This window comes from Felis catus, chromosome A1 (genome assembly GCF_018350175.1).
Source record: "Felis catus isolate Fca126 chromosome A1, F.catus_Fca126_mat1.0, whole genome shotgun sequence".
NCBI classification, from domain to species: domain Eukaryota; kingdom Metazoa; phylum Chordata; class Mammalia; order Carnivora; family Felidae; genus Felis; species Felis catus.
Window position 1 is genome coordinate 209,364,509 of NC_058368.1, and position 13,335 is coordinate 209,377,843.

The 13,335-nt window shown below is 36.4% G+C and overlaps 1 protein-coding gene across 16 annotated transcripts in view; it reads left to right on the forward strand.

Annotated features, from left to right (window-relative positions):
* CPLANE1 (ciliogenesis and planar polarity effector 1) overlaps nt 1-13,335 on the forward strand; it is a 141,081-nt gene that overhangs the window by 63,411 nt on the left and 64,335 nt on the right. For 15 of the 16 annotated variants that reach the window (XM_045038015.1, XM_045038042.1, XM_045038051.1 and 12 more), the window contains 5 exons: nt 6,998-7,146; nt 7,744-7,910; nt 8,426-8,508; nt 9,235-9,314; nt 10,404-10,481. In XM_045038015.1, coding sequence (XP_044893950.1) covers nt 6,998-7,146; nt 7,744-7,910; nt 8,426-8,508; nt 9,235-9,314; nt 10,404-10,481 — 557 coding nt within the window. The remainder of the gene's footprint in view (nt 1-6,997; nt 7,147-7,743; nt 7,911-8,425; nt 8,509-9,234; nt 9,315-10,403; nt 10,482-13,335) is intronic. The other variant, XM_045038038.1, reaches the window with a different exon arrangement.

Sequence of the window (13,335 nt, forward strand, 5' to 3'; positions counted from 1 at the left end):
TACATTCAAGTCTTTTCATTCTTTTCGAGTTGATTTTTGTTTATGGTGTAAGATAGGGGTCTGGTTTCATTCTTTTGCATGTGGTTATCCAGTCTTCCTAGCACTATTTTCTGAAGAGACTATCCTTCCCTGGTTGAATATTCTTAGCTCCTTTGTCAAAATAATTGACCATATATGCATGAGTTTTTATTTCTGGATTCTCTATTCTGTTCCATTGATACATATGTCTGTTTTTATGCTAATTCTATACTGTTTATTAGTTTGGTAATATAGTGTGAAATCAGGAAGCATGATACCTCCAGCTTTGTTTTTCTTTCTTAAGATTTCTTTGACTGGGTTTTGTTTTTTTTGTGGTTCCATATAAATTTTAGGATTGTGTGGGGTTTTTTGTGTGTATGTGTGTGTGTATAATATACCATTGGAGTTTTGATAGGGATTGCACTGAATCTCTAGATTGCTTTGGGTAGTATAGACATCTTAACAATATTAATTCTTGTAATCCATGAGCACAGAATATCTTTCCATTTATTTGTGTTGTCTTCAGTTTCTTTCATCAGTGTCTTCCTGTTTTTAGAGTACAGGTCTTTCACCTCCTTGGTTAAATTTATTCCTAGATATTTTATTTTTGATTAAGTTTTCTTTCTGATAATTCATTGTGTATCCAAATGCAACTGATTTTCATATTGATTTTGTATCCTGCAATTCATTTATTTTAACCTTTTTTTTTTCAGTAGGGTTTTAGGATTTTCTTTTTTTTTTTTTTTAAGTTTCTTTATTGAGAGAGAAAGAGAGAGAGAGAGAGAGAGAGAGAGAGAGAGAGAGAGAGAGGACATGCAGGGGAGGGGCAGAGAGATAGAGAGAGTCCCAAGCAGGCTCCACACTGATAGTGGAGGTTTGAACCCACGAACCATGAGGTCGTGACCTGAGCCGAATTTAAGAGTTGGACGCTCAACTGACTGAGCCAACCAGGTGCCCCAGGATTTTCTGTATATAACATGTTATCTAAAAATAGGAAGTTTTGCTTCCTCCTTTCTGATTTGGATGCTCTCTTTTTTTGCTTGCCTAATTGCTTGTTCTGGCTAGGACTTCCTGTACTATGTTGAATAAAAGTGGTGAGTTTGGGCATCCTTGTCTTGTTCCTGATCTTAGAGGAGAAACTTTCAGGTTTGTTAGTTTGTTTGTGTTTTTTTTGGATTTTGAATGTGATGTTAACTATAGCTTCTCATATTATACCCAGTTTGTTGAAAGGTTGTTTTTTTTTTTTTTTTTTACCATGAGTGGATGCTGATTTCTGTCAAATGTTTTTTCTGCAAATATTGAGATGATCATATGATTTTAATCTTTCATTTTGTGAATGAGGTGTATCAGATTGACAGATTTGCAGATATTGAACCATTTTTTCATCCCTGGAATAAATCCCACTTGATCATGGTGTATGATCCTTTTAATGTACTGTTGAATTCAGTTTGCTGATATTTTGTTGAGTATTTTTGCTTCTGTTGTTCATTAGAGATAGTGGCCTATACTTTTCTTGTAATGTCCTTGTCTGACTATGATATAAGGCTAATACTGGCCTTATAAAATGAATTTGGGAGTGTTTTTTCTCTCTTCAGTTTATTAGAAGAGTTTGAGAAAGATTGGCATTAATTCTTTAAATGTTGGGTAGAATTTGCCAACAGTGAAGCCATCTGGTTTTGTTTTTTTTTTGTTTTTGTTTTTGGGTTTTTTTTTTTTTTTCTGTTAGAAGGTTGTGATTACTGATTCAATGTCTGTACTCATTATTGGTCTGTTCACATTTTCTGTTTTTCATGATTTAGTCTTAGTAGATTGTGTGTTTCTAGGAATTTATTCAATTCTTATAGGTTGTCTGATTTGTTGGCCTATAATTGTTTGTAGTGCTCTCTTATGATCATTAGTATTTGTGTACTATCTGGTTGTAGTGTCTCCTCTTTCATTTTTAATTTGTTTAAGCCCTCTCTTTCTTTTCTTTCCTTTTTCTGAGTCTGGCTAAAGGCTTGCCTATTTTGTTTATTTTTCCCAAAATCCATCTCTTAGTTTCTTTCATCTTTTCTCTTATCTTTTTTTTACTTTTTTTTTTTCAACGGTTTTTATTTATTTTTGGGACAGAGAGAGACAGAGCATGAATGGGGGAGGGGCAGAGAGAGAGGGAGACACAGAATCGGAAACAGGCTCCAGGCTCCGAGCCATCAGCCCAGAGCCTGACGTGGGGCCCGAACTCACGGACCGCGAGATCGTGACCCGGCTGAAGTCGGGCACTCAACCGACTGCGCCACCCAGGCGCCCCATTTTCTCTTGTCTTTTTAGTCTAAATTTCACTTATTTCTGCTCTGATCTTTATTTCATTTCTTCTACTAACTATATACTTAGTTCTTCTTTTTTCTAGTTTCTTCAGGTATAAAGTTAGGTTGCTTGAGAGCTTGAGTTGGTTGACTGACTGAGCCACCCAGGTGCCCCAATAACAACTTAACTTTTAATGCATACAAAAGCTGTGCTTTTTTACACTACTTTTCCTCCCACATTTTTATGTTTTTGATGTCAGAATTTACATCTTTTTACACAGTGTATTTATTAACAAATTATTTTAGTTATGTTTCTTACTTTTACTACTTTTGTCTTTTAATCTTCATACTAGAGTTAGAAGTGTTTTAATCACCACTATTATAACACTAGGGTATTCTGAATTTGACTATATATTTACCCTTACCAGTGGGTTTTATACTCTCATATAAAATTAGTGTTTTCTTGTTTCAGCTTGAAGAACTTCCTTTAACATCTCTTGTAAGGCTGGTCTATGGTTATGAACTCCTTCAGTTTTTGCTTGTCTGAGAAACTCTTTTAGTTTGCTTTTAGTTTGCTGGGTAGAGTATTCTTGGTTAGCAGTTTGTTTTTTTCCCAGCACTTTGTCTGTATCATGCTACTTCCTGTAGTCTGCAAAGTTTCTGCTGAAAAATATACTGATAGATTCAGGGGGTTCCTTGTATGTAAGAAATTGTTTTTCTTTTGCTTTTTTAGATTCTTTATTTGTCTTTAACTTTAGACAATTCAACTATAATGTGTCTCAGTGTAGGTTTCTTTGCATTTATGTTATTTAGAACTCCCTGAGTTTCCTAAATCTGGATGTCTGTTTCTTTCTTCAGATTTGAGAAGTTTTCAGTTATTATTTCTCTGAATAAGCTTTCTGCTCCTTTGTCTTTCCTCTCCCTTTGGGACTTCTATAATGCATATCTTGATCTGTTTGTTGGTATCCCATAAATACCTTAAGTTTTCTTCATTCTTTTAATTTTTTTTTCTTTTTGCTCCTCTGATTGGATGAATTCCACTGCCCTGGCTTCTTTTCTGACCCTTTCTTCCATTTGATCCAATATGCTTTTGAACCTTTCCATTGAATTTTTTAGTTCTATTATCATATTTTTTAGCTTTGTAATTTCTGCTTGTTCCCTTTTTGTATTTTCTATCTCTTTGTTGAAATTCTCACTTTGTTTATGTATCATTTACATAATGATGCATTTTTTTCCAAAATTTTATTTACGTTCTAGTCAACATATAAGGTAATAGTATTCTCAGGAGCAGAGTCTAGTGATTCATCACCTACATACAACACCGAGCACTCAACACAAGTGCCGTCTCCAATACTCACCACCCATTCAGCCTGTTCCCCTGACCACTCCCCCCTTAAACCCTGTCTTTCCTCCATCACAGTTTCCCATGGTTTGCCTCCCTCTCTCTCTCTCTCTCTCTCTTTTTCCCCTTCCCACATGTTCATCTGTCCTGTCTCTAATTCCACATATGAGTGAAATCACACAGGTTTGTCCTTCTCTTCCTGACCCATTTTGCCCAGCACAGTACACTCTAGCTCCATCCATATCATGGCAAATGGCAAGATTTCATTCCTTTTGATGACTAATAGTCTATTGCATATATGTACCACATCATCTTTATCCATTCATCAGTCGGGGGACATTTGAGCTCTTTCCATACTTTGGCTATTGTTGATAATGCTGCTGTAAACATCAGGGTACATGTACCTCTTTGAATCTGTATTTTTGTACCCTTTGTGTAAATACCTAGTAGTGCAATTGCTGGATCGTAGGATATTTCTATTTTTAACTTTTTGAGGAACCTCCATACTGTGTTCTGGGGTGACTGCACCAGTTTGCATTCCCACCAAGAGTGCAAGAGCGTTCCCCTTTCTCTACATCCTTGCCAACACCTGTTGTTTCTTGTGTTGTTAATTGTAGCCATTCTGATAGGTATGAGGTGGTATCTCATTGTGGTTTTGATTTGTATTTCCCTGATGATGAGTGATGTTGAGCATCTTTCCATGCATCTGTTAGCCATCTGGATGTCTTCTTGGAAAAATGTCTGTGTCTTTTGCCCATTTCTTAACTGGATTATTTGTTTCTTAGGGGTTGAGTTTGATAAGTTCTTTATAGATTTTGTATACTAACCTTTTATCAGGTATGTCATTTGCAAATATCTTCTCCCATTTTGTAGGCTGCCTTTTAGTTTTCACTTTGTTTATCCCCTGACCTCTGTGACCATTCTTTTGAATCTCTATCAGGATATGTCATTATTTCCATTTCATTAACATCTGTTTCTAGAGATTTATCTTGTTCATTTGTTTGGAACATAGTCCTGTTCATTCATTTTACTTGACTTTCTGTGTTGGTTTCTGTACATGAGATAAAGCAGTCACATCTCCCAGTCTGGATAGAGTGGTCTTGTGTAGGAGATGAACCTCATCAACCAGCTTGGTCTGAGCTTTTGATTGGCTCTGAAACCTTTGTGATTGTCTAAGCCTCCTTCTTTGTTCTTAGTGGCTCCCAGTAGTTGGGGGTATGCCAAGACTTATCAGTGTCCCAAAGGGGTGGGTTAGTTTAGCATCTAGATACAGCCTGATTGGAATTTGGACTCTTAGGCAGCATATGGCAAAGTCTGTATGTAATCCCTTTCTGGGGAGAAACTGGGAGAAGGATGTTTAACCTGCTCCCTGTGAACTCCTGGACCCAGGTGTATAGCTACAGGGGGGTGCTCCTGCAGTCTAAGAACTGCTTCTTTGTTTGCTACACTCCTGTGGGCCTCATAAATGCAAGTTCCATTGGTTATCAGAGACAGGTGATCTCAGGACCTGTCAGGTGATCTCAGGACCAGGTGATCTTCAGTCACCAGCTACAAAAGCTGGGGCACCCAGATATGTGTACAGGCTGCTTCCTGGAATATACTGGTAACTTGGAATGGGCTAGATAGAGAAGGCAGGGGAGGTGTCCATCAGCTTTCTTGTTTCTGAGGGATTGTAGTTAGCCCCCAGATGTATGCAGCTGGATACCTTCCAGGAGAAGACTATAAAATGGGTGTTTTTGCCTGCTCCTCTCTGCTGAGCCCTTTGGGGATAGCTGCAATGAGTTTTCATGCACCTGTTAATAACTGCTGCTTTGTTTGCTGTGGTCTTGTGGGACTCATGGATGTAAGCCTCAATGGCTTTCAGATCTAGGTGTTTTGGAGGCCCATCCCTCAAGTGGGAGTCTTAAAAGTTAGGGTGCTAAGTGTGGGTCCAAACCCTCACTCTTCAGAGAAAAGTTGGGAGTTCCCTCCTGCTTATAGGGTGGTGTGCCAAGGGTGGGGTTTTTGGTTAGAATGTGTCTCAGCCTTTTCTGTGTGTCTCTGTGTAGATATTTTCTCATTTGCTTGATATGTAGCAATCAGTCAGCTAGTTTCTAGATTTCTTACAGTGGTAATTGCTTTGTGTGTAGTTGTACGTTTAGTGTTTCTGTGGGAGGAGGAGAATTCAAGGGCCTCGAATGTCACCATCTTGGTTGACTTACCTCCACATTTTCTAATTCTATATTCTATTTTAAAGTGCCTTCATTCTGGGGCACCTGGCAGGCTCAGTGGTAGAGCATGTGACACTTGATCTCAGGGTTGTGAGTTGAAGCCCCACGTTGGGCATAGAGATTATTTATAAATAAATAAATTAAAATTTAAAAAATAATAAAGTGCCTTTATTCTAAAATAGTTTAGGGTATTATGGAGGGTACTTGTGATGAACACCGGGTGTTATATTTAAGTGAAGAATCACGAAATTCTACTCCTGAAACTAATATTACCCTATATGTTAACTAACTAGAATTTAAATAAAAACTTGAAATAAAAACAAAAACAGAAATAAAACAGTGTATTGTAGGTTGCAGGGGGTGTGTGTGTTTTGTTTTTGTGAGATTTTTTTCATTTTTTGAGATCAGTGTCTATTATCCTAAGGTAGCTTATTTAAGATGCTGTGATATTTGTTGTCACTGAAATTTGTGTTTCTAGGTGATGCATACTCAAATTTCTAAATAAGAGACTTAAAAGAGATACACCCTGTGTATTTTTACCCTTTGTGTCATTTTGGAATAATTACTAAGTGCCTTTGTTATAGCAAAGAGAATTAAGTGAAAGCAACTTTACATTTTTTTTATTTAAAAATTTTTTTAAGTTTATTTATTTCTTTTGAGAGAGAGAGAAAGAGCAAGCAAGGGAGGGGCACAGAAAGAAGGGGACAGAGGACCTGAAGGAGGCTCTGTCCTGACAGCAAAAAGCCCAATGCAGGGCTTGAACTCACAAACCATGAGATCATGACCTGTACTCAAGTTGGATGCTTGACTGACTGAGCCATCCAGGTGCCACAGCAACTTTACATTTTTAATGTTATTGTTTTGTGACTTGAAAACATTGGTATCATACCTTACAAATTTGTAAGGCTGAATTCTTTTGAATACTATTTAGATAGTCAGGTTTGTTTTTTCCAGGTAGAATAAAGACTTGATCAGTGCCTCAACATAAAATATTGAGTTGTAGAAATACAGTAAATACTTGATAAATGAATGAGACATTTAATCAGGAGAAGGGCTGTAGAAAATATTAATAATCTAAAAATATAATGAAAAGTATGGGATTCAATAGTGAATACTAAGTACTGTAAATTATGGTTTGTTTTTAGGTGCTAGAGAATCATTACTCTCGGTCTCAGAGTGGACCCGACATTGTGAGTGATTGCAAAACAGATGCTGGCTGTTCTGTTGCAGTATCCACTCAAAGTGGGACTGATGAAAGAAATGATCAAAGCGAATCTCATCAAATTATGTTGAAGTAAGTTTTTGATTATACATTCCTTTTCAGTTGATGATACCTATTCGATGGTGTTTGGCTTAAAGTCAGGAATTGAACCCTTGAAAGGTAAAGGAATGAGCATTTCTTTGAGTCATAGAGGAGGAAGTATTTTCTGAAGTGCTTTTAACAATTCATTGCAAAATGTATTTCTTCCCTGTTGATCTAGCTTACATCTTCTGAGAAAGGCGCTAATTCTCCTGAGAGATTCTCTTATTATATTAATTGATTTCCTGTGTCAGAGGATGCTGAGTTAATCACTTCATCCATTTTTACATATGAAGCAGTGTATCTCTGAATAACAAGGTTGAGCCTTTAATAGCAGGAAGATTCCTTTGTGAGAATGGCAAGTGTAGATAAGTTGAAATTATTTCAATTATTTGAGTAAATAAAAATGGGGATGTTTAGTCATTCATTGAACAAACTTTTATTGAGCTTCTACTATGTACCAGACATGGTTAAAAAACAAAAGACTATAAATATTAAACCTAATGTTCCTTTTCAGTAAACTGAATCAATTCAAAGGAAACTTTTTGTTTCTAAGAATGAATTATAACTTAGCTGCCTTATTTTTGTCAGTGGAATACCAACTGAAGCATTCAATCCTGAAACAAAGGAAACCAAAGATAAGATTATTTCTGTTACTGATGATACTGAAAAAGAATTTATAGATATTGATGAGGATCTTTTAGAGGTAGAAACATGTAACCAAGAGGAAATGGAAATACAGCTATCAGACCATGAAGGTAAGTTCATTAATCTTTTTATTTGGCTTTATTAATTTGAAGTTGGTGAATGATTATCTGGGATAACTTATTTAGTCTTCTATCTAAATTAGTATGTTTATAATAGCTTAAAACCAAAAGTTAAAAGAGAGTATAATATTTATAAAATGTTGAACATATTAACTCAAAACCCGAATTTATAATTCTTGGGCCTTTTGCCTTGCTTATGTAGTTATCATGGGCCTCTTCATTTTGTGAACCAATTCTATGAGCCTTTCCTTGGCAGTCTTTGTTAAAACAGAAACTCTCAGAGCTTTAGCATGGCATTAAGTATGCTTATCTGAGGTGTTTCAAGGCTCATCTGGGATTCACTTGAAGAGAGGTTGTCTCCATGTGTTTTTAAAGAACATTTTATAAGGGGGCTAGAAAATATTTCTGCCATTATACATGTTTCCTGTAATATTTCTGAACCTTCTAAAAAGTAAACTGGTTTTTTTCAAATGGTCCCTTTTCTCTTCCTCCTTGTTTCCCTATAGAAGTTACCCAAGAGCCTATTGGAAATCTTAAAAGTTCCCATATTGCCATTTACATGCAGACTTTACCGCAGCATTTAGAAGAAGTAAGTCAATAAATAGTGGATAATGTTATTTAAATTATACTTATGTGTTTTTGTTTAATGCATCCAACCAAGGTTACTATCTTTTTAAAAGTACATTGTGGGTTGTAGAGAATCACCAGGCATGCAGCATTTTTCTTTCACTGAAATCCTGTCATTCATAAGATGTCTAATAATTTCAGGCAATGAAAATTTTATTTCATAAACTGCTTAGCAAATTAATTAAGAATAATGGAAGTGTTGTATATTCAAAATGTACAATTCAGCTGTAATATGCAGTCTTTGCACTTATATCACTTTTATGTATTCTTTGTTTTCTCAAAACTCAGTGCACTGCATTTCCAGGTGGAACACAGACATTTCTAATTATTGAAAAATTTCCTTTAAAAATGCTTAGTTTTCCAAATGTACTTATTAATCATGTAGCGATGGGTGTATGTAATTTACAGTGTATTTGTAAGTGTAGTGTAAATAATTTGCACTGGCATTATTTGTCTTTGTACTTTACTGTGCTCAGTGGCTCAGGGTGATGGGCCAAAGGCAGTTCACATGGTTAAAAAATCTGATCAGAGCAGCATTGGCAGTTCATTTTAATGTGTGATTTCTCGCTTGCTTTTAGACTGTTGTTACTCTGGGCCAAGTGGCTAATGTGAAACTCCAGACACCTAAGAGAGTAATACCTATTTATTTGACCTCTTTTTTTTTTTTGGGTACTATTAATTTTAACAGCATTCCACAGGAGAGGTTCAGTGTCCAAGGGAAGAACGATTGGAGACATGTATGGAGAAAAAATCAACTGGACAGAAAGGGTAAGGGGGAAGAAAGTAAGGAAGTGATTATTACTGTCTTGTTTACCTCAGTAAAAGAGGCTCATTGCTCTTAAGGATTCATCTGGGATTCATTTGATGAAGAGGTTATTTTTCTCCTAATTTGCAATATATATTTTATGGTGATATTGTGTTCCTAGTGAAATTTAACTTCAATTTATAGCAATGGTAAATTCTGATCTTTAGTAGATGTTACAGACTTCTAAATCTTGGTAGAATGAAATAAATGATATCTAAAGTGGCTTTTGTTCTCCCATCATGATTAGCTTTATCAAAGTAAAATATAGCTGTAAATAGACCAGAGTTTGTTCAGCTGCTAATTAGGGAAACGCCTTGCCATACTGGTTCCATTTTTGTTGGATCAAATGAAGAACCATTATGAATCAATATGTGTGTATAATTGTTTACTGTTGTGGTATGATTACCTCACACTATAGGGCTATTCTGCTGGCTAGCATATAATTGCTTCAAGGAGAGCTAAAAGCAATTTTTACCTGTTGCAGGTGGAACATTTCTTAATTTTTAGAATTTTTGAAGTTTTAGAATTTTAGAACTACCTTGGGTAAGAGAGGCAACATGATTAGATTTTCTTTCTCTTCTCAATATTCAAATTTTGTTCATTTCTGTGGACAGTTAGCCAAAAAGATATATTAAATGTGATGTGCCTTTACAAGTAATATAGATATTTCTACTAATAAAAAACTAGTCTTTACAGTTTCCAAATGTATTAGGGGCTTAGCAGTGTTCCTGAGCAAAATGTCTGCCTCTGCCAGAGGTAGAATTTGAGGTCCCAGCTAACCTCATTTTGCCTCATTTCAGACTCCTCTATTTCTCCTGGGCAGTCAACAGTGTTCAAATTATATGTTCAGCTATCCTGACATATTCTTTGCTTTTTATTTGAATCTGTTACTAATTGCTATGGAGACAGATGTAAACAGACTGTAATTATGAGCTAAGCATTACAGAGAGTTAGAGAATATTTAGACTCTTAGATGGCTGAGCATTAGATCACCTGTACCTTAGAAAATGTGAAGAATATCTTCCTAATCAATTACTAATCTTTAATTATAGTATGATCGAAACCTTCTCAAATCCTGAACACACCGCTACTTATTCATTTTGTGTAGATACAAGTTCAGAAATTTCTAGGTAAGAATTTCTGTATACTTATACCCTTTTGATATAATCATGTTTTACAAATAGATAAGAGAATGAAACAATGCCTACTGTGCTATTTTGAAATAATTACTGAATGTTTTGACTAAAAACAGTAAAATGAAAGCAACACGAAGCATTGAAAGAGGAACGTAGGTACACATTTCTGACACCTTTAAGTTTATTATTGAAAGATTTTCCTCTAGGGACGCCTGGGTGGCTCAGTCGGTTAAGCGTGATTTCGGCTCAGGTCATGATCTTGTGGTTTGTGAGTTCGAGCCCCGAGTCGGGCTCTGTGCTGACAGCTCAGAGACTGGAGCCTGATTCAGATTCTGTGTCTCCCTCTCCCTCTGCCCCTCCCCTGCTCACGCTCTGTCTCTCTCTGCCTTTCAGTAATAAATAAACGTTTAAAAAAAATAAAAAAAAAAAGATTTTCGTCTAACAGTTGTGTTTCAAAGATATACAAGAACTATTCTAGAACAATCTTTTCTGGAAAAAAAGGTACAATTAACCCTTGGACAATATGGGTTTGAGTCACTCAAGTCACATTACACGCAAAATTTCTTTGATGAATATAGAACAGTACTATAAATTTATTTTTCTTATGATTTTTTTAATATGAAATTTATTGTCAAATTGGTTTCCATACAACACCCAGTGCTCATCCCAACAGGTGCCCTCCTCAATGCCCATCACCCACCCTCCCACCCCCCATCAATCCTCAGTTTATTTTCAGTTTTTAAGAGTCTCTTATGGTTTGGCTCTCTCCCACTCTTCCTCTCTAACTTATTTTTTTTTTCCTTCCCCTCCCCCATGGTCTTCTATTAAGTTTCTCAGGATCCACATAAGAGTGAAAACATGCAGTATCTGTCTTTCTCTGTATGACTTATTTCACTTAGCATAACACTCTCCAGTTCCATCCACGTTGCTACAAAAGGCCATATTTCATTCGTTCTCATTGCCAAGTAGTATTCCATTGTGTATATAAACCACAATTTCTTTATCCATTCATCAGTTGATGGACATTTAGGCTCTTTCCATAATTTGGCTATTGTTGAGAGTGCTGTTATAAACATTGGGGTACGAGTGCCCCTATGCATCAACACTCCTGTGTCCCTTGGGTAAATTCCTAGCCGTGCAATTGCTGGGTCATAGGGTAGGTCTATTTTTAATTTTTTGAGGAACCTCCACACTGTTTTCTAGAGCGGCTGCACCAGTTTGCATTCCCACTAGCAGTGCAAGAGAGTTCCTGTTTCTCCACATCCTCTCCAGCATCTATAGTTTCCTGGTTTGTTCATTTTAGCCACTCTGACTGGTGTGAGGTGGTATCTCAGTGTGGTTTTGATTTGTATTTCCCTGATGAGGAGTGACATTGAGCATCTTCTCATGTGCCTGTTGGCCATCTGGATGTCTTCTTTAGAGAAGTGTCTATTCATGTTTTCTGCCCATTTCTTCACTGGATTGTTTGTTTTTCGGGTATGGAGTTTGGTGAGTTCTTTATAGATTTTGGATACTAGCCCTTTATCCGATACGTCATTTGCAAATATCTTTTCCCATTCCATTGGTTGCCTTTTAGTTTTGTTGATTGTTTCCTTTGAAGTGCAGAAGCTTTTTATCTTCATGAGGTCTCAATAATTCATTTTTGCTTTTAATTCCCTTGCCTCTGGAGATGTGTTGGGTAAGAAGTTGCTGCGGCCAAGGTCAAAGAGGTTTTTGCCTGCTTTCTTCTCAAGGATTTTGATGGCTTCCTGTCTTACATTTAGGTCTTTCATCCATTTTGAGTTTATTTTTATGAATGGTGTAAGAAAGTGGCCCAGTTTCATTCTTCTGCATGTTGCTGTCCAGTTCTCCCAGCACCATTTGTCAAAGAGACGGTCTTTTTTCCATTGGATATTCTTTCCTGCTTTGTCAAAGATTAGTTGGCCATACTTGTGGTTCCAATTCTGGAGTCTCTATTCTATTCCCTTGGTCTATGTGTCTGTTTTTGTGCCAATACCATGCTGTCTTGATGATTACAGCTTTGTAGTAGAGGCTAAAGTCTGGGATTGTGATGCCTCCTGCTTTGGCTATTTGGGGTCTTTTGTGGTTCCATACAAATTTTAGGATTGCTTATTCTAGCTTTGAGAAGAATGCTGGTGCAATTTTGATTGAGATTGCATTGAGTGTGTAGATAGCTTTGGGTAGTATTGACATTTTAATGATATTCTTCCATTCCATGAACACAGAATGTTTTTCCATTTCTTTGTATCTTCTTCAATTTCCTTCATAAGCTTTGTATAGTTTTCAGCATACAGATCTTTTACATCTTGGGCAGACCCATAATCAGTGAAGAAATTGAATCAGTTATCAAAAATCTCCCAACAGATAAGAGTCCAGGACCAGATGGCTTCCCTGGGGAATTCTACCAGACATTGAAAGCAGAGATAATACGTATCCTTCTCAAGCTGTTCCAAAAAATAGAAAGGGAAAGAAAACTTCCAGACTCATTCTATGAAGCCAGTATTACTTTGATTTCTAAACCAGACAGAGACCCAGTAAAAAAAGGGAACTACAGGCCAATATCCCTGATGAATATGGATGCAAAAATTCTCAATAAGATACTAGCAAATCGAATTCAACAGCATATAAAAAGAATTATTCACCATGATCAAGTGGGATTCATTCCTGGGCTGCAGGGCTGGTTCCACATTCACAAATCAGTCAATGTGATACATCACATTAATAAAAGAAAAGATAAGAACCATATGATCCTGTCAATCAATGCAGAAAAAGCATTTGACAAAATTCAGCATCCTTTCTTAATAAAAACCCTCGAGAAAGTCGGGATAGAAGGAACATACTTAAAGAT